The sequence below is a fragment of the Dromaius novaehollandiae genome, chromosome 2, assembly GCF_036370855.1.
Source record: "Dromaius novaehollandiae isolate bDroNov1 chromosome 2, bDroNov1.hap1, whole genome shotgun sequence".
Lineage (NCBI taxonomy): Eukaryota > Metazoa > Chordata > Aves > Casuariiformes > Dromaiidae > Dromaius > Dromaius novaehollandiae.
In genome coordinates this window covers 25,848,191-25,870,081 of record NC_088099.1, presented here as the reverse complement: position 1 = coordinate 25,870,081, position 21,891 = coordinate 25,848,191, and the positions used below count along the sequence as shown (strand labels likewise).

At 37.5% G+C, this 21,891-nt stretch overlaps 1 protein-coding gene across 4 annotated transcripts in view; it reads right to left on the bottom strand.

The window, feature by feature from the left end:
- The window catches only part of CDK14 (cyclin dependent kinase 14), a 330,859-nt gene that overhangs the window by 75,987 nt on the left and 232,981 nt on the right, over positions 1-21,891 (bottom strand). For all 4 annotated transcript variants that reach the window (XM_064506052.1, XM_064506050.1, XM_064506048.1 and 1 more), the window contains one exon: positions 15,706-15,754. In XM_064506052.1, the coding sequence (XP_064362122.1) occupies positions 15,706-15,754 (49 nt within the window). The remainder of the gene's footprint in view (positions 1-15,705; positions 15,755-21,891) is intronic.

Sequence of the window (21,891 nt, the reverse complement as noted above, 5' to 3'; positions counted from 1 at the left end):
GCTCAAGCAGCTTTGCCACCAGTCATGTGGCATTGCTATAGTAAAATAGGTTTACTTAAACTGTTCCTAAGTTGTGTGTAGCTTCAGAGACTCTGTTCATACCTAAGCCAGACAACGAAGTGATTCACCCCCTCAAGACAATTCACATTCGATAATGTCTATTAAGCTCAGCCTTGACTAGATCATAAAATCATTTGGATCTGCTTATGTGGACACTGCTGAACGTAACTCATACAAAAACTTTAAAGTCTAGCTTCTCCTCGTTCTTTCTGCATTAGACTTCACATGTTTTAGTGGTCTTCTCAGATCTATTACTATATTTCAGCAACACATTGCTTGTGATATCTGGTTTGAGAGGTTTACTTCATACAGAAAGCAGAACTCAAGTGTAGGCCTTTAAAAATTAAATTTGGTTGATTTAAGCTTTAAACACTAAGCCTAAAGAGAGTCAGTCAATACCCAACAGATATAACAGCATCCTGTTTTTCATCCTTCTGCAGCCTGACATACATCCAGGCTAGCTTTAACTCTGTTTGATGCCTCAGAATAAATATGTTGGGCTATAAAACCTCCCAAAGAAACCTAGTGCCAACTATCAAGAGCTTAAGGCATAAGGATAGCAAATACTTTTAATTGACAATATTGTACAGATTTCACCTATTTGTTCTATGCCATTTAGATAAAGAATACTTTTTATATATTTGATAGTAGGTATCTTTTTGCCAGCATAATATATGCTGGAGCATCAAATGAAGTGAGAACTATGGAGTCTGAGTGGCAGACACTAAAGAGAAGAAAAATAAGCTTATTTAAAAAGCAAATACACAGTATATGTCAAGTGATCATATACTCTCTAAGCTATTGAGAATGTGGCTTTCTCTGATATGATTGTGTAACTTCCTTAATTTCTGGGAATTCTTAAGTTGCGATATCCCAAACAACATGACTGCTGGGTATGGTATACTATTATTGTTTAAACAGTTGTTTTCACAACAAATTCTTTAAACACAAAAAGCCTTAAGATTTCATATTATCTCACTCAGTTTTCAGCAGTTTCTCTGAGATAGAGATATTTCCCAGGAAAAGTATTTCATAAAAAATTTAAATCGAAGCATCCCTTACCATTTTTCCTCAGAAATAATTTCGCAATTACTTCTTTTTGATTTTACAAGCCACCATCAATCAGCTTTCAGCATCCCAGTTAGCCCAATATTAAAAAATTTCATTATGGAATACATATAAAAGATTACTTACACCCTGACAGAATATTTCTGAGTATGCTGGATTTATAGTTTATTGGAAAGTCTCAGCTTGTAGTAAAAGCAATTAACGAAGAACGACAACTTGGTGGCAACATTTAATCAGAAGCTTCTGATTATTCTGAAATCCTTTAAAGGGCATGCATCTTCTGATCAGGAGAGTGCTTTTTAAAGGTCGTCTTCTTGCATCTCAGCAAGTTGAACAGAATATCCTTGGAAAATAAATAGAGCCAAAAATAATTACTAACACCCACATCACTTTACGAACTGTTATTTCACCAGAAAATGGGGAAAATATATCTTTAATCCTGAACAAAAACTCCTCAAGGTTTATGTTCTCTATAAACCTTTCACTGAGAACTGAAAATATAAGTTAGTAATGCAATAAATGCCCTAACAAATATATCAGATTTTTCACTTAATGCTTTTTACAGGCTTAAACCAAACTGAGTGAAAGAAAATCACCTTTTACAGTCTGACTCTTAAAGGAAGAATGCCTTTCTGTTATGCTTTTTAAAAGAAGGCATGGTAAATTTATATCATCTTCACTGAATCTTGGGGCATGATAAAAGGAAGAAAATACACCAGCGAAGTTAACATTCCATAGCATTCTTTCTTCTTTCTTCACATATTTATTTCCTCACTGGCTGGACGTGAGCCAAAAAAAAAAAGGGGGGGGGGGAGAAAAAGAGGGAATAACCTCCCCACCCCAAAAAGCCTAGGAAAAGCTGAAATAAACCTTTGGCTCTCAATGCAGCCAAATCTCTGTGCTCTTCCTCTCCCCACCCCCAGCAACCTGGATTGTTTCTCTCCAGAGAAATACAAGCAAAAACGCTCCAAACAAAAAACAACCAAACTCTGGATTTCAAATTTGGCAGTGGGTGCAGCTCCTAGGGCAATAAACAAAGTTCCCCCTATTTTCCCTTATTAAATGACTACAGAAAGAAAAATCCAGCTGTCTTTTTGGACCTATTGCCTTTTGAAAACCAAAAAAATCAGAGCTAAGTTCTGGTGAAGAAACATTAGCACTGCGTTATAAATCTCTACCCTCTTGTCTGATATTTTACCGTCTTGGGTTTGAAAAGTCTTAATTCATTCTAATGTAAATACGAACTGGTCTGTTTGCTCAGTGCTTCACCAGGAATTTGCTGCAAGGTTGCAGAATGCAGGGAGTGCCCCGAGAAGGGCGACCTCGCTTTAGTCACTGAAGCCAAAGATCATTTATCACTGTTAACCTACAAATCTGTCTTGCTGGGGCCTCACATCCATCAACCATTTGGAACAGCTACTTGTTCTGTCCTCCCACAGCTCCCTAAAACAGCAGTTTGGTCTGATCTTTTCTATTATTGTATACCTCTCAGCTAATAAAACATATTTTTATGGCTATGGAAGGAGCAGGAGTACTTTGTATTTATTTATACAGCTCATTAAAGGTAGATAGAGATTTGGAGGCAAAGAGAATGCCCCAAGCCTGGAAAACTCATGGAGATAGACCCCAGGCATATACATGTATCTAACTTTATGCAAATGAGCAGCCTGGCTGAACCCGATGAAACTAAGTACTCACACAAAACAAGTCGGCATACTGGTCTTTTCGGAAGCATATTTTAAGATAAAACATGACAGGGACATGACGAAGAACTAACAAACATTGAGAGGTGGAGACTAAGATTATATAATGACAGGATATCGTCAATATATTCAAAGCTATGCAGTCAAAAATACATTATTATATGCATATATTTAGACAGACCTATCATACATAACTTTCTGCAGCTCCCTGACCCTCAGGTACCTGGTTCTGGTGATTTTAGAAGAGATTAGGGGATGGGACACCACTAACTCACACCAGCATCAGGCTGCAGAAAGTGAAAAACAGAGCTAAGTTCTAGAAAAGAAACATTACAGTGCCTTATAAATCTCTACCCTCTTGTCTGATATTTTATTCCTTCTCCAGATTCACGCTCCTGGTTTAACACACAACTCCTTCTCTTTGCAGTTATGGAGATGCTTTCTAAAGGGAACATTGGTAATCCTCCAGTAGGAGGAAGGTCTTGGCAGATTGAAAACTCCACTGCATAACCAGTATCATTGCTGTTTGTACTAAGAGATGAATACACTTGTGCCAATCTGTTAAAAGAAGCCTGAATTTAATTTTGATCTTGTGCAGGGAAAGATTGAAGGTAAGTTAGACTTTTTCAAGAAGGGTTTCTTAGATACAGAGACCATTATGGAAAGAGAAAACTGATGGCTCTTCAGTATGCAGTCTGGCATAAACCTAACATGATTTTGCACTGAATTTAAAAAAGATCAAGTACTACATATCCACATGTATCTCTGTACTGAAGTGTCTTTTTAAAAAGAAGTTGCTGAGATTTAACATGACAGCTCATGCCCCTTTTATTATAAACAGGTTGGAGATGAATGACCAGATCACAAATTCCATATATTTCAGCTATCAATTACTGAAGTAGGTGGGCTGTAAGTGCTTGCACTTGCATCTTTGTATGTGTGAGGACGCAGTGCTATCTGACACTCAAAATCTGGCTTGGAGTGGGGAGGGACTCAATACCGAACTATTTTTGCAGATCTTAACCTGCCAATCTAGCATGAAAGAGATACAGCTAAGCAGGGAGTCAGTGCTATTTAGACATAAATCAGCATGGGTGATTTAAGAACTAAATCAAAATTGTTATCTATAATAGTGACCATTAAAGGTCAGACCTCCCAAAGAGCCAGCTATCACTAGAAGCAGACTGCCAGAAAAGTTCAAGCCACTTCTAATGCTCCCAAATAAGCAGGTGGATTTTCAAAACATTTAGCATATGTGGAACTGTGAAATCTGGGGAGCTTTGCTGCAAGTCGGGCCAGGTGTGTTCCCACAGAATTAGGACGAGCATGTAAACATCAGGGTCCCACTCTAGGGCCCTACCTGGATAGCAAGCTGTGGAAGTGGGCAAGTTTCAGGCATTCAAGGCACTTCCTAGGTCCTAGCAACTTGCAAACTAAGCAGCAGCCCGGGGAAACGAAGGACTGCCACCAATTGGTAAATGCCTAGTTTGGGCACAAGCCAGTCTGATTAACAGAAAGGGATACGGCAGTTGTGAGACTGACTGAATGATTTGGGGAACAAATTTAGGGAGGCCAGGCATGAGAGAACATGTGGGAGAAGGAGTAAATATGACCAAGGGATCACTGACAGAAGAGGAGGAAAGCAAATACCGAGCTTCAGGAAGGAAGACAGCAAGAGGCATAATTATGGAGAGCTTTGAGAAGGATAAGAAACAGGTCAAAAATGATGGGATGATATAGCCTGTGTTAGGAGCTAAACAATCCTTGAAGAAATAAGCAGAATTTACTGGCTGCTTTTTATATGATCTGAAGAAGGGTATTGGTCAGGAGAGACCACATGAAGTATATTGTGATAATTACGGAAAAATGGGATGTCAGGATCTGAGTGACAGGCTTGGTGGGGGAGAGAGAAAGAAAGCATCTTGGAAAAGGCTGAAGAGGGAAAAGCTGTAAAATGTATATAGTCTGGATGCCTGGGATAAGGAAAGGGAAGATATAAAACATCCCTAAGGCTTCAGGCCTACGTGACAAAGGATGTTGGCATTGCATTGACAGGAATAAGGGAAACCTCACTGGGAATAAGCTCAAGTTTGCAAGGGGTAGAAAATAGTAAGAATCTCTTGGTAAAGCCTTTACGGCTTAAATAAGCAGGGCCAGGGAGAGACTCTGACTACCCACTGACCTGCTGATTGCCCACACTGCTCCTTGGATTATTTTGGCCTCCGAAACCATTCCTGGACACAGTTCAGGTGCCAAAACATGCCAGGAACTGTTCCCAAAAGGCAGCATGTACCAGCTTCCCACCACATTGCAGTCTCCCAACAGGTACTGCAGTCCAAACACCTCCACATGGCTCCTGACATACAGCAGGGCACTCAAGACCTTACCCTCTCAGGTTGAAAATACAATTTCAATTTTCAATAGGCTTGAAAATACAATTCCCATGATTTGTGGCACAAGCATTATATTAATCCAGAAACTCCGAATTGAAAAAGTAATACTGAGCACCCCCCCAAAAAAATTGCATCTGTAGCTGCAGGGCGACCATGTAAAATCCACAGGAGATGCATGCCCAGGTATTACCTAGGACAGATGTGGCCACGTGGCCTCAGGGCTAGGGGACAGTCCCTTGCTCCGCTCTAGTTAGAGGTATAGACGTAGGCTATACATGACAGAAAAAGAATATTCACAAAACACTGTCTGTCAACATCTCAGAAAAGATTCATGCCCTCATGGTTGCAGAATAAAGCTTGACTCAGGGCACTTTAAGGATCAAATATGAAATAAATAAAAGGAATATAACATTTGATTTTACATAATGCTTATGGAAGTCCAGTAATATTCTGGGGAATAACTTACTTTTTGTACTAGGCTGGCAATATTAGTTTGAGGCAGACTAACAATACACAGCTAGTATTAAGCTGTAAACATAGCTTGCTATACAATCTAACCCAAGAAGACAATTCAAATATGGGGGTCCATTCTCAACTCATAATGGTATCACAGAGAAGAGCATAAATTTCATCTATTTTATTTAAGATTTCTTTGGCTTTTGCAAGTTTGGGTTAAAAAAACAGCAAAATTCAGAAACTACTTGTGATTCCCCTAAAAAAGCAAACAAGGCATTTATGAGAATGTGGCACAAGCAGAAATTTTATTTTTTCCATTTAAATTCTTTGCAGTAAGATTCTATGTTCACAAGTCCAACATGAAAAATTAGAGCTTTTCTTCATTTGTATCTTCACCATCCTATTCCAGCAGTGATGATCATAAAACACAGCTGGCATCCTTACTACCTTATTCACTGAAGGATTTAGCTGGACAAACATCAGAAAGATAGTGGCTGATTTCATTGAATTTATGATCAAATATGCTCCAGCATAAGATCAACTCTGTAAGATCAATTATTATGAGATGTGAATAATTTAACAGAAAGTTGTTTATTTGTAAATCAGATCTTATGGAAATAAATTTGGCTGAGGTAGCAGACTGGTTATACAACTATATTATACATTACATTATTTAAAAGGATGCAGATTCTTTAATGAATTCATATTTACTGATAAATACTGTCATTTACATTTCGGTATCCAGTGGACTGCTAATTCAGACAAAAGCATTTTACAATTTTATTTAAACTTCAATTAAATTTATCCTAATCAAAGAAAAACTTAACTGTTTTAGTAACATCTTTAAAAGCAATAATATACACACAAACCACCATCACCACCATTTTATAGGTGGGTTTTTTTTCCACAGATCTTCAGAGTCTGCTGTTCAGACTAATACCAGGAGAGTTATAATAATTTTAACGCAGAACGTGTGCCTTAGGATATGGGATTGACTCAACGCCTAAAAGAAAAAGGTCAGTTCCCTTTGGACTGACTTGCCCCTTTGCCCTCCAGCAATGACAGGTGCACCAGTGCCAAGGCTCTTTATTCACAGTGTATTGCTGAAGATACATAATCTAACCCCTCTCCATTTTAATGCATCAACAGGGATGATTATCTCGTATCTTCCCATTTTGACAATCAGGTCAAGCAGACACTGAACACACACACATGATGATCTGCCTGCAGCCAGCATCTTTGACAATTTCTCAAACAATACCATCAAGCACTCTATAATAAGTTATCAGAAGATGTTACTAAATTTTATTATGAAAACTGTTTAGCTAGCAAATAGTTGCAAGTTTTGAAACAAATCTCTGTTTTGCACTCGTCTCCCACAACGTCATGTGCTTCTGTATCATTAATGCAGAAGAGCACAACGAAAAAGCAAGAATTCTTGTTTCTCTGCCCTGTGTAGCAGGATAGAGGTCAGAAATCTGAACGCAGGTATAGCACGTGCCACAGCTAGAAATACAGGCAAGGAAGCAATGTGAAAGATGTATTTTAAGATTTTCTTGTCATAACTGCAATGGTTTGGGGGATATGGTCACAAGAGATTCTGGGCTACACAGGTTAAATGAGCTTTTGAAACGGGCAATTTAACAGAGATGAATGGTAACATCTGAATAACTATCACCATCCTACTGCACAAAAGCTGGTGATGGAAAGTTGAAAAACCCACCTCAAATCATCATAAAAGTTAGTAATAAATATTTTTCTAAGGTGAAGATACTTTTTGATATTTATACCACCACGGAATCCCTAACTACTGACTGTAAGTCTTTGGCTGGCAGCAGAGCCAAACTGCATGGGTTTTGAGATCAGCTTTAAAGCATTTGCAGAGGTGACAAAACTTAGCAACATTATTGATATTACTACGATTATTGGCTGTCTGCAGCATCTCCCCAAATGATAACCATTTCTTAGGCCAGAAGATGAGGAGCAAAGAAACTGGTGAACTAAAGCAAAATTATACATGATACATGATAATGAGCAGTGGAAAATATAAACGTGAAGCCACTTAAGCCAATGGCCCAGTTGCTTAGCACTGAGCACTTCTGAATGCCAGCCCAATCCTTAAGGTTTCTATCTTTTTGGCACTCATTTTGGAAAAATCTTGGCTTTAATGGCCAGACACAAATTACGAGATACCCAGCAGTAAGGCCTCCTTCACTTACATCATTCCCTCCAGTCAAAGTATGTCTTCAATTACTCAGACAAATGTTTTTAAAACACAAGTGAAAGACTGAGTTTTGTCAATACTATCATTTATCTGGAAAAGAGGTTTCAGCACAGAGGCCAAATGTACAGAATTCTAGCAATAGGGTAGAATTAAGAATGTGAGAATATAATAATGCTTGGTGTCTCTGATCACAAATTATTAGGCTTCAAACCAAGAAATGAACACACACAGTATGGCAACACATGACTAACAGACTTCCAGAAACATAATTTTGAGAAATTAATAAAACACTGGCATATAGAAATACATAAGCAAAAGAGACAAACTGGAAATAACTGAAGAGACTTGACCAGTAAGTATTCAAAAACATTAATGAAGAACATACACTGGAAAAATCATACCTCTAAACACCAAATAAACATGTCTATCTGATATACGTCTCAATATCTTAAGGAATTAGTAAGCATAGCAAAGAAATGCAAAGCACCTTTGAAAAGCCATTTTATGAAATCTACACAAGAACAGTTAGTTCTCTTTCCTTATTTCTCTCTAAAGGTCTTTTACCGTAGATAAGCTATTGTAGTATTAGCTAATTTTGCACTGTGTTCTGAACTATTTGACTAGACTTTCAAAAGAAAAAAAATATCGACACTCAGCCAGGCAGTATGTTCACACTTCCATTCTTGTTTTTCAAATAAGAAAGAGAACAATCTTGGCAAATATTCTGCTGGTCATCGACAGTATAGAAGCATAATATAGAAGCAAACTATAGACAATATAGAAGCAAAATTAGTTTTTAGGATAGCTTTGTAAATGGTTTTGTAAATTCTAAGACTTAAAATTGCAAGCAAAAGAACAGATGACTAATGAACAAGACATCAGATGAATAGGTTATTTTTAAAAATTGACTTAATCATTGGTGGAACAAAGTGACAATAGTGACTATCTATCTGACACAATTTCTCTCAAAATGTTACTCTCTAGACAAACTCAGAAGAGCTGGGATATGAAACACTATTGCGTGGACTGAAAACTGGCTGACAGACCATAAGCAAAGAGTAATGATAAGTGGCAACGTACTGAGTTGCAAGGGAAGTGTCCAGCTGTGTGCCAGAGGGATTAGTGTTAGTCACAGTTTTATTTAACATCTTTATTAATGAACTGGACTAAGGGATACACTGCACACTGATTCGGTTGTCAAATGAAACTAAATGTTGAAAACTCCACTGAAGACAAAAAATTAATACGAAGGGCCTTACGGATGTGGGCAGAAAAACTACAAACAGGATAGAGAACTATAAACAAATATTGCCAGGGAAAAATAACCCAAAATGCAGATAGGTTCAGAGATACTAAGCCAGCAATCATGCCAACAAACTCCAGCCCAATGCCAGGAAAGGAACTAGATCTTGCATATGACAGCAAAGAATGCTCATGTGATTTGGGGCTGTGTTTTCACAACCATTACAATGGCAAAGGCAAAGGGTAACAATATAATTTTACTAATGAAACAACACAGAGTTAGTACTCAGCAAGAGAGGACAAGGGTTTTTTGTTGCTGTTGTTTTCTAAATATAGTGGTCCAGTTTAAGAGGTTTATTAATATTTTTAAGTTGGCCAAGAAGATGTAACACAATAGCTAAAGTCTATAAACATCACAAAAAAGGGGGAATTAAGGATAAAGCAAAAATAAATTGAGATTGAATGGCAGGATAAACATTCTGTCAGTGAGGTCTGTCAGGCAGAGGAATAATCTCCCCCTTATAAAACTTACAACGTTTGAGTAATTTACAATTAGAATGAAAGTACATAAGCATAAAGAATCACTCAACTTTGGCAAAAGAAAAAATAGAGAAACTCCAAATATCGTTTTCAGTCATTGGTTTCAAACAGTATAATATAAATCATTCCTAAAATGCTGAGAAAACATAGTGCACTTCAACTGTAGCAGTAAACACCCCTGCACTAGCCCGAGAACTTAATAGGTCGACTTTCCTTTGCAGCTGAGGCCTTTTATGATGTCAGAATCATATAAAATGGTATTAAGTGGGTGTAATTTATAGCAGTAGACAGAAGCAGCTTCCACCATCCTGAAATTAACTTAACAAACAGCATTAAGTAGTGAAATAAATACCAAAGCAGTGTCAGGAAAATATTTATAACACAAATTCTGGCCCTCTGTTGACAGTCTCTGGAACGGAGAAGCGACTGCTGTGTCCCCGAAGCGCTCCTCCTAGCGCTGGCAGCGTTTCACCGCTGGCCCTGCAGCCCAGCCGGCGCCTCTTGTGCCACCCAGCACGGGGCAGCAGCCTCGAGCCACTGCACATCAAGGGCCAGCCTGAGTGGTATCAAACACTGCAGAATTTATGTTTTTCATAAAATACAGTAGTGTAATCAATCTGCTACCTGACAAATGATTTTTTGTTTCTATTGCACATTAACATAGGTTTTGCCATGATGTGCTTCGTAAGGTCACTCAGGCAAAAAAAGCAGGACTGCTAAAGGGGGTGTTTATGGGAAACAAGTGAAAGAAAACAGGAAATGAGAAAATAAGGGGTTTTTACAGTACAGCAGTATCATACAAAGCAAGGAGTCCCTCAGGAGACAGAAACAGATTTATATGCCTCTAAATCAAAAATACCTTTATGAAATCTTTTCATTTGGGGCCAGTTTCCCTTTCTCGCCCCACAGCTCTCAATGATTCTTGATTGCCAGTGAGCAGCCTGCCCCGGCACAACTGCAGGCCCTCCCCAGACTGCACAGTCATACGTGTATCATCCACCCTCAACCAAAACACACACCACCCTTTGCACAGGCACATTTTAAATCATCATTGCCTGGTCACATTCCTCAGGAGATACTGAAAGAGGGAGGTTTTACCAGCCACAGCACTGTACTTTTTGTTCCTACTGGGCTCGAGAGCTTGAATGTCTTTGCAGCGGCACTACAGACGGCATTACCAGGAACACTGCTGGTTGAAGAGGGGGACATAAAAATGACAGTGAGAAGATAATTTTTGGCTTCAGTCAAAACCCATCTTGGTAGAGGAAGAAATCCCCAGCAGTGAGACTACCTTTGAGAGTAAAGTCTTATTTATAAAATAAGTTGTACCACGTTGGGGAATTACAAAATGGTAGTTCTACTTACGCAGAGTAAAATTTGTTTCCATCAACAAGTTTTGTTTTCTTTTCAGCCTAATTTCTCACAATGCTACCCATTAGATGGAAGGATCTGAAGAAGTTTTTCATATCCTACTGAATATACATAGGGATAATTAGTTCTCTTTCATCATTCTTCTGTAAGAGGTTATTATTGTGGAGAAGCTTTTAGAAATGGGAAGAGTTTGCATTGCATTCTGAAGGCAGAGCCGCCCTCATTTTTTATCGTACAGACAGAATTGAGCAGGAAAGTTCAGACAAAAACGTAAAAATTTATTTCACTGTGATCTGTATAAGGAAGATCAGACTACCACATCTTCATTCTTTTCTGACTAGTACTTTATAATCACAATTCCCAATACATTTGCTCATGCAGCGTAGGTGAAACTTCAAACTGGATAGAAGGAAATGTCAACGCAAGTTGTTTCCTGACATTTTACAGAAAATGTATAAATCACATCTTACCTTGTAAATATTCTCTTTATGATCTGTACATACTTTGTCAACCAGTGAAGAAAGTGAGTCTTAAAGTCGCCAAGGAACTTAATTCACTACTTTAGCTAGTTACATTTATTTCCCTCAAACGCTTCCCAAAAGTAGCCTCAAATATTGACCCATTCTATTTTAAGAATTTTAGGTATAATGAGCCTGCTGGGTTTCATGGACACTGCTGTCATCGACATGGTTTTCCACTGTCTCAAGTTTATAATTTAATATATATTACATTCCATACTTTCAGCTGATTTTCAGTTAGACTGGTAATTAAAGAACCACTAGCTTGGACACATCATTGTTCTACTGTCTGGCTCTGTTTTCAAAATTCCTACCTTGTGGAAGCTGGGGTCAGTTAGGTGCAATTATTTTTTCCCGCAATCTACCATCTGTGATTTTTTCCTTGCTTTTGGCCTCTGTTCCTTCTGCCTTAAGTCTGCTGGTTTTGTAGAATTTGTAAGGCTGCTATCCTTCCTTCCAGTAACCTATCCTTACATAAATTGAATTATAATCATGCATATTTTGAGGTAAGCCTCTTTGAAGATTCTTCTAAACCTGTATTCTCACTCTTCCATGTCAAGACCTCAAAATGTGTATACAAATAAGATAAGGGGCTGGACTGTGCCTAGTTCTGAAAGATAGAACAGTAAACAGAGAAAGCTTCATCGTGTTTAGAAAATTAATGGTGGTATCTCCCGATTTCGGAGCACCAAGTTCAATTTATTGCTCTGTCATACAGTTTCTGTGGCAGTTTCCACGTGACAAAATACTTAATGCCTTTGTACCTCAATTCTCCATCTATAAAATGTGGTAACAGAACCTCACCTCAGAGAAGTACTACAAAGATAAATGTATTTGGCACTGGAATACTGTTATGAATAGGGGCTGCAGGAACTGTTCAATGGAGATGCTAGTGCATCTCTCCATGACTGTAAGGCCAGGAGATAAACGGAAGAGGAATTGCGGAGTGCCATAGCCCTGGTCTTGCTTGGCATCGACAAGCATTGGGCAGAAATCTCGAGCACATCTCAGAAGCGCAGAAATTAATGTAGTTGCGTCAGTTGTAAGTCGACATTTAGATAATCTTATCTCTCAAACTAAAATAATTTTTAAAGAGAAAGGTACATACTTTTAAAAAACATCCTGGTGTATGCTTTAGAATATACTTATAAGAACACATACTTAATGCTGTATAGAGATTGCAGCAGAGATTTTCTAAAACCCTTTCCTGTATTGCAAAGACTGATGTCCATCCCTAGCTTTAATAGCAGGAAGTGATATCACTGAAATTAGTAAGTATACCCACCAAACCAGAAGCTAAGCACCTATGTAAAGCATTTTTGTGTCATACAAAACCCCAAAGTCTTCAGCAAGTTAAATCAGGATATTGATAAGGAATTTTTAAGATGAGAGATTGCTACTTTTCAGAATATTAATAAAGAAGGAAAATTCCTAGGACCAATCAGTCTGCCTATGAAGGGTTTTTTAATGTTAAGTTTTATAGCTGAATTGTAAAACCTTGGGAATACAATGTCTATAACAGAAATGTTTATACATCCTTAACTACAGCTGTGCAAGCAACAGTGATCTAATACAGTGCACAGGTAAAGACTTACACCAGAAAAACAGAAAATCCTTTACATTTTGAATGTAAATGATGCATAATTTTGGGGTGCTCAAAATTCCCTATTATAGTAGAACCGTACATACAAATGCTGAACTCTATGCATTGTCATTACTTTCAGTCTTGCAATCCCCTCATTTATGCTGAAAAATTGCAAATCCTTTATGCACAGAGCATTGAAAATGTATAAATATTTTTTGAAGAGGTTTCTTAGAAATGAAAAAGCTCTGGTCTTATTTGAATCAGCCTGTGATGTGATCATAACCTGTCTCAATTATGAAGTCTCAGAGATGGAGGGCTTGTTTTAAGCAAACTGCTTTTTGTTCTTTTTTGTATTTTAAGAAAACAGAAATTTCACACAACGTTCTTTTAAAAAAATCTGAGAGAACAACTTTCTAAATTAAAATTTGTTATTCCTACTTACTCAAACATAGCAGATACTATTAGGTACCGGACTAATTGCTGTTAAAATATGGAAAAACCGCCAGCCCAAGCCTACAGACTGGATGGAATAGTGTGCCAGTGTCTATGCACATTTTTCACACACACATGTGCCCTCAAGCAAAAACATTCACATCAATATCAGTTTCCTTGTCCCTCTTTCCCAATCCAAATCTAATTGCCTATGTTGTAGTATAATTGTTTCTTCCAAGCTTTTGGATTTCATTAACTACTTTCGAAGAAAAGATGAACTTGCAAGTTCATTTGTTGTTAAAGGACAGGAAATAGATAATTCTAGTAACTTACCTTTAAATAAAAGCTATGACTTTCATGGAATTACATTATTCCAAGAAGCAGGACTCAGAGAGAGTCAAGCATTGCAAGACGCCTACAATGATCAAAAGAACTGGCAACTCTGTGTGAGGTATTCACGAAAGCTAACGGCAACCTAAGTGAGGCTAATCTCCTTACTGCTCCCTCTGTAGTAAATGGGATATTGTCTCTTCCAAGAGAGCCACCAAATAAGCTTCACAGTCTGAACTGGACTTGACAGGAATCTTTCCATGAACTGTAGAAAGATTAACTTAGGTAGCTGAAACTCAACCTTTGTGAATACACTGGCTTCATCTCTGCCAGCTTTAAGTGTCTGGACCCAGGAGTAATGTGGAGTGAGCTGCAGGGTCGTGTGAGACAGCCAGCGCTGAGGGAGCACAGCTTCTGACTCAAAGGACAAGCGTTCGATGGTATCACATCCAACAATTAACACAATTTTAACTATGTCCTGTTACATTAATGGAGATTTCTCCTTTCTCAGTTAAGCACAATTTCAAATGGGATTGTTTTAAATTGAAAATGGCTAAGTGTTTCAGTCCAGAATGTGGAACTACATCGGGGTAGGAAGGAGCAGAAGGAGAAGGAATAATAGTACTGCAAAATGAGTATAAACCTAACCGCATGTTGGGGAACTGACTGTGCTATGATTTGTGGAGCCGTACACACAATCCATTGCTAATAAATGATGATGTTGGAGAAGAATTCTGACTTTACCTCTTCCCGCAACTGTTTTTTCCCTGTAACAAGGAAGCTCCTTTACCAAAACATTTTGTATCTTCAATTTCAGTGGTAAACTGGGAGGAGACGCTTCTGTCTCCTATTGAGTTTGCTCTTACCCCCCTGGTAAACTACCAACAAGACAGCCAACTGGCACCAACGGTGAAACTGGGAATGAGTATCCGAAAGGGAATAACAATGCTGGTACAGCAAAGGCTCAGCCCGGTCGCAAAGAACTTTTGTCAAAGGTGGTGGAGAAAAATTCTAATAATTTTTCTGGCAAGAAAATACAATTTCTGAAAATGGCTGTTATCTTGTTCATACAACTCAAACTGTGTATGCTTTCTTCAAAATATAAAAGATGTTAATCACTCGGTACAGTGCTGCCCAGCTATTCTGTCTACATAAACTCTTTGTGCAGTGGGAAATCTTCTAGTAGACTTCACATAGATGGTTGGTTAGGCATTCCTCATTTAATAGGCAGCAGTTGAGAACAATACCTTTATATCAGTGTCTGTCTGATGTAGACGAGGCAAACTTAAGGAAACATTAAAAGGAAAAAATAAGGCGAATTCATATTGACATTTTCAGCCAAGATAATTAAAATATGTAACAGTATGGTCATTAACTCACAGCAATGAGCAGACGGACCTTGCAACAGGGGATGATTATTTGGAAACAAGTCTCAGAGCTGATTAGAAACAGATTATTTAAGAAGTCTCTTAGCCGTTAAAGCAGAACAGAGAAAACAAGATTCAAAGCACCCATACAACATCTTTCACTGAGTTCAGGAAGCTTGGCAAGTGGCATACCCAAGAAAATATTATACTATACAGTTCCTCCCTATTTACAGAAAATCGGCAATTCAAAAAACATTAAAAATTGATAGAAACAGGGAAGAATAATACTTCAATAATTCCACATTTGTACTGTAGTTAGAAAGCATAAATCCATTTTAAGTTAACAATGATAGCTTTAGCTTGGCATGAATTACATCCTTGAACAGTCAAAAGAGTAATAAAAAAAAAAGACTTACTTATTCCATGCTTGTCTAAGGTTTTTAGGGCTGTACTGTGTAAACCGTTCTGCAAAAAAAGGAGAGGGACATTCAATTATTTGTGCTAAAGACAGGAATTTATTCAAATAAGCTCATCTATTGCCAGTTTTCACCACTTCTTTAACTACTGTAGCTCAAGTCAGGAAACAGGGAAAGAAAAAAAAAGCATAAGAACAATTGCTATATGAACACAAACAAAACAAAAAACTTGTAAAAAAGAGACATCATGACATGACACTCATTTATTTCGGCATCACCAGAAATGGAAATTAAGTTTTACAACTACTTTTGAAGTATTTTTGCCTGCTAGGAAAAAGAAGAAAGGACACCTGAAATGTAAAATTAACTCTATTTTTCTTCATCACAAATACAATTCTCTATTATGCTCAGAAAGCATAAGAGAAAGCATGGGTCTGTTCGACATGCAGGGACAACCAAAACAGTGTGGCCACATAAGAATTCATTTTCTAAAGAATGTATACAAATAATCAACAGAGGTAACAAATAAAATGACAGCTTATTTACTCAAACATTAAGAACTTAAGTTCAGATATAAGTATTTTCCCTCCCACTACCAAGAAGATGCTTGGATGCTATGAAAACTGCTGCAGAAGTGAAGAGCCAGCACTCTTGTTAGTCCTTTGAAGAGTAGCTGAGTACATGCCAGGAAGAAACAAATGCTATTTGCCTAGAGAATATACAAGCATTTTCCATGAAGCTTCATTACACTGAAATCCTGCCATGCAGACCGGTACTTGCCCTGGCCAACTGCCCTAGCGTGGTGGCATTAATTGCTCTGAAGAAATCCTGTATTTAGAAAATATTCCATAAAACCTCAAAAACATTTTCAATTTTGCTTCTCTTTCACTCCTGAGTATGACGATTAATAGAAGTACTATACATTTACAACAATATTTTACATATATGCATCTTACTGTGCAAAACAACAAATGAAACTTTTTTGGGGTCAAATTCCTGTATTTGTATACTGGGATTATATCAATAGTAAGTCCTAAAGATGCAACAATGTACATTACAAACTATGCAATATTCAAAAATACAAACATCAGTGTGGATGATTTTGTTTATTATACCTATTTTCTTTTTCTCTTTAAATGAAAAGATACGTGCAAAAATGTCAGTTCTCACTGACTTCACTGTCAAAAGTTTTTGGTAACTGTTAACCCTGTAAACTCTGTCTGAGGGCCACTTCACATTTGGAAGTTTTGCTGCTTTAACCATACTGACACAATCAAAGCAATGAAATCACTCCCTTCTAGACCTATATCAATATGACAAGCGTACTGGAAAATGGAAACTACATCACTCTAACTAATTTTAGCACTGATATAAATTATAAATATCGCTTTTGTAACATTGTATCTAAATTTACTCAAATAATTTTCTCAGCAAAATCCCTGAACGCTAACTACATATTCACATCAGTAAAGTCTTTTAAACATAAATTGAGCATAAGAAACAGAAGTTAAGAAGTCTTTCATTTTTAGTTTTTGTATTACCAACAATAAAGTTTCTGCACTTAGAAACTGACTATTGTAGATGACCACTAAAATTGTACCTAGTCAACTTTCCCATGTTGTTATTTCCACTGCAAGATGAATTAAGAACTAAGAATTAAATTAAGAAAAGAGACAACTCTCAGCCTCTTAACAGATTTGCTATCATTACACAGTGCTCAACAAACTAAAATTATGACGTTAAATTTATATGAACTGTTTACCTCTAGATTTCTGTCAATGTTATGTATCTTGTTGTTTGGACTGAGATCTTGGAAAAAAATAAATTATAGGTCATGTGGTGCAGTTGAAGGCTTTTACTAACAGAAAACACATTGCTCCGTATACTTCCATACTACATTGCTATATGTATTAGCATGTGTATAGCTATATATATTAGCATATATACACTAATACTATATTGCTCCACAGTTCCCCAAAATGAATATTTTTATTGCCAATTTCTGTACACATTTCTTAAAACACTGAAACAACTTTCTGATATTACTCGTTTAAAATTGCTACCAAATTACTCAGAATGAACTTGAGGAGCATTCAGATTAAATACCACACTATTGATATTGTCCTGAATTTTGATAAAGTCAGTTATCCCAAGCACTTGGTAGCTCGTGGAACTATAAAAAGGATAATAAATTTAAACCATTGACGTATTTTTTTTTCTCAGTTTCTGCTAAGTCTTGATGCTACAATGAGTGGACAAAATAAGAATTAAAGGGGGAAAAAAATAAACTGCTGTGCACATTCTTACAGAGACCAGCAAGTGAAGAGATTCCACTACAATTTTCTGTAGGTACTTTACAACAGAATAAATTATCACATCTGAGGCGCCCAGATTAAAACTGTAGAAAACGCCAACTCCTTTTAATCTCTATTACACATTGCATGTAATAACTCTACTACAAATGTGAGAATGCACAAAGGCAGACCTACAAATCAAGCGGGCAAAGTAGTCAGGATCATTATTACGTGCAACCATAGCTCAGTACCGGTAATACAGCACAGGAGTTGACTGATGCCTGTGAATAGATTTTAAGATGCAACAGTACAAGTATAAGAATACACTGCTGTATTACATATTCTTTAATAAGTAGCTCAAGCATCATACTGGCATTGGAAATATGACTCAAACATACAAAAGAGGGGAATGTTACAATTCAAATTGTATTTGTTCAGCTGCTGCTCTCATGAGGAAAAATCTGAGCTCCAGTAAGGTCAATATCGAACTTGCATTGGCCTCAGCAGGACCTGAGCTCACCCTTGAATTTAAGTTTATAGATATGAATTAAAGATGTCTATACAAGCAGCTAAAAATACTGACCCATAAAAAGCGGAAGAAAACAAAGACTTTCTATAGTCTATAAGTAAATAGTCTAACTGGAAGACTGTTCATTCTCTCATGACAAAGGACTGTAAAATAATGCGCAGCTAGACAGTGCTGTTAACAACTAGGCTGATATACACATGGGAGTTCAGCTAATGAAGTGCAGACTTGCATGTTAGTCTATTTTGGGGGAGAGAAGTGCTCTGTGGAAAGGGAACTGAACTGACTGAAGGCATTGCTGAAAAGCTAACCTGAATCTGTAGAAAGACAGATCTTGATTTCACCTGTCATTCTGCAATACGTTTGGTCAGATACTCAGCTGGTTCAAACTGGCAGAGCTACACTGATTTCAGCACAGCTACATCAGCCTATGCCAGCTGATAAGTATCGTATACAACATATTTTCCTGATGGGACTGTCAGAGGCTCACTCTAATCAGTTTAATCCATTTCCACCATGGGAGGAAACACTGAGTCAATTATGTGGCCAAATCAGGCTTGAAGCCTTAACATCCAAAGATCCATTTCCATTCTGCAAGAAACTGGAAAACTATTGCTCTGCCAGGTGAGTTCTTACAACAAAGGGGTACACTGGAATCACTATGTAAATGCTGTTGTAAGGGACATGCACAAGCAAGATGAACAAAATTCTCAAATTAATCTTCTCTCTTCATCTATTGCTCTGCTCTAAACCTCTTTATAAATAATATTCATCACATTTATCAGGTGGGGGAGAGGGAACCGGGGGAAAGCACAGAAAGGGCAAAACCCTCTGTCTACAGAGAGACAAATTCTAGCCCTGGATCCTTAGTTTCAAGCTCCATCCATTTGCTGCATGATTACAGACCTCACGTCTCCTAACCATTTATAACCACTCTTTTCCCTCTACTCCAAGAAGATTAGAAACTCCCCTCTTTAAATTCTGTATAAGCAAAGGAACCACTTATCAATAAAATACAGCTCTCACTTTACTATGCAAATTTTTGGTCACACCTCCAGCCAGAAGCTTGCTAACATTCATAGACCGAAAACTCAACAGGACTACTGCAGTAGTTAAGCCCAGCCTCACGTACATCCTGGCTCTTAGTACTTTCCTGAATTAATTCTCATCTAGAGAATAGAACACAGAAGAACAAAAACAACTGATCTTCATTTCAGAACTGATAAAACTACAGAGAAACTACAACAAATTCTCCATCATGATCCTTCTGTATACTCCCTCCCGTTTTATGGCCTGAATTGCGAAGGCACACTGTAACATACTCAGGAACACCAATGTAACACTCACAACATTGGCAAATAAGCAGGTAACTTAACCTCCCAGCTTTTATCTGAGAATCTCTTGCTTGCATCCAACTAACACGAGAATTGGAATTCGGTCTCACAATCACACTCCCAAGGTTTCTTCTGAGTTACTTTTCCTAGTGAACTACTCTCATCCGTCTATATGAATGCCCTCTGTTCTTTATCACTAGATTAATTGAATACAATCAAATATAAGGTATACATATGTGGCTGTGACCAACAGCAAAACAACGGCAGCTGCTCTGTATAAGTGACCTCTGCTCTCCATCATTAAGCATTCTTCTGATTCTTGGGCCATATTCAAATTTTACCAACAAGAACAGTACTGTTAAAAATAATGTTAAAACATTAAGTGGCGTAGTTGTAAGAATCAAATCCCTGTGAGAAACCACTAGAAAGACACAAAATTAAACACATTTTGAAGTCTCTGAACTAAACATTTTAATTATTACCTGTGCAAGTGTGATTTTGTACCATTCTAACTTCACATTTTAATCAGAACAGTTTGCACAAACAGATACTTAGAAGTCTAAGTCTTTTGCATCCATTCCCTTAACAGCAAAATCTGTAATCATAAGTATAAGATATGAAATTAGTTTTGGGATACCTATTTTTGCATAAAACTTCATTAAAATGATTTACCCTTCCTTCAGTTTTCAATTACCCAAGACTTGGATCAACCTTTCTTTTATATAGATCAGTGTCACACTGATGAGCCCATAACCCTCTCTCTCCTACTTACCGTTGAAAAACACATTGACACTTTAGTTTATGATGACCCTGTTGCCCATCACCTCAAGCTCGTCCAAAACAGATTTCCAGAGCCCTGCACTCCCCTGCTGCTTGCTTTCCTCCTCTCCCTGTACCAGCCTATGACTTGCGCTTTGGGGAAGAAAATCAGTTCATCTCACTGATCACAAAGAAAACAATCACAGTTGTGGTTGCTCACGTTGGGAGTGGGTGGTGTTAGGGCTTGTTTTCAGCCTGGCAGACTCTCCAATCTGGCTCACCACAGAGCTGCCGAGGTGTCAGCGGGAGGAAGGGACAGGGACCGCAAGTGCTTCCACTGCCATGAACACTTGCCATCTCTGCCAGTAAGAGTTTCAAGAAACACAGTTATTTCTTTCTGATACTTACTTTAAAATCTGTGATCTTTTTCTACACCATTTCCACATGGCAGAACTCCCCCCACGCGCATACTTACAATCCCTTTTCATCTACAGAATATAGGGATCACTTGACTTTTAAGGACGATTTGGCAGGTCAGCCATTTATATCACCAGACGAGATTAGATTTTATGATGTTTCAAAACATACCATTTTTGGTGCCTATTTTCAGATGATATCACTGATTTAATCACAAAAATTAATATCGGCCAGCAGATCTTGGCTGCATGTGGGATCCTGGAAGTACTGCAGAATTAACATGAATATTCCCATTAATTTTAATTATGTTGACACGCACAAAAAAGAAATCTTTGCCTGACATCATTTATGAACAGTAGCAGCACAGGAGGTATGATACATTCCAAACCCATGGAAGGAAGCCTGAGCAGCCAAAACTTACTCGCAACTCAAAGACAAATAGGCACATGCAAGCGTTTTATATAGACAAGTACATCATCATCTGCCCACATAACCATATTCTAATATATGTAAAGCCACTGTCAAGAACAGTCAGCACACCATTTTGTGGAGGTAGCTGCTCACTTTCATCAACATTTAGATTAAAGAAACCTCCAAAACTGTATATTTATTAAGATTTCTCCAGCATATTTTGAATTTTTATAATTCAAATAGTCAGAAATATACTAGAGTTCAAATCTTTTCAGATATTATTATTAAATATGCTTATTCTGAATAAAAACAGTGGAAGACAGTCATGGCACACTTGTCTGAAATTTAAAATAAAAAGGTTGATTTTTTTATTTATTTTATGCAAGCACTTAAATATCTGCAAATCTTTTGGGAACAAATTCAGAAAATAAAATGTGATTCTCTG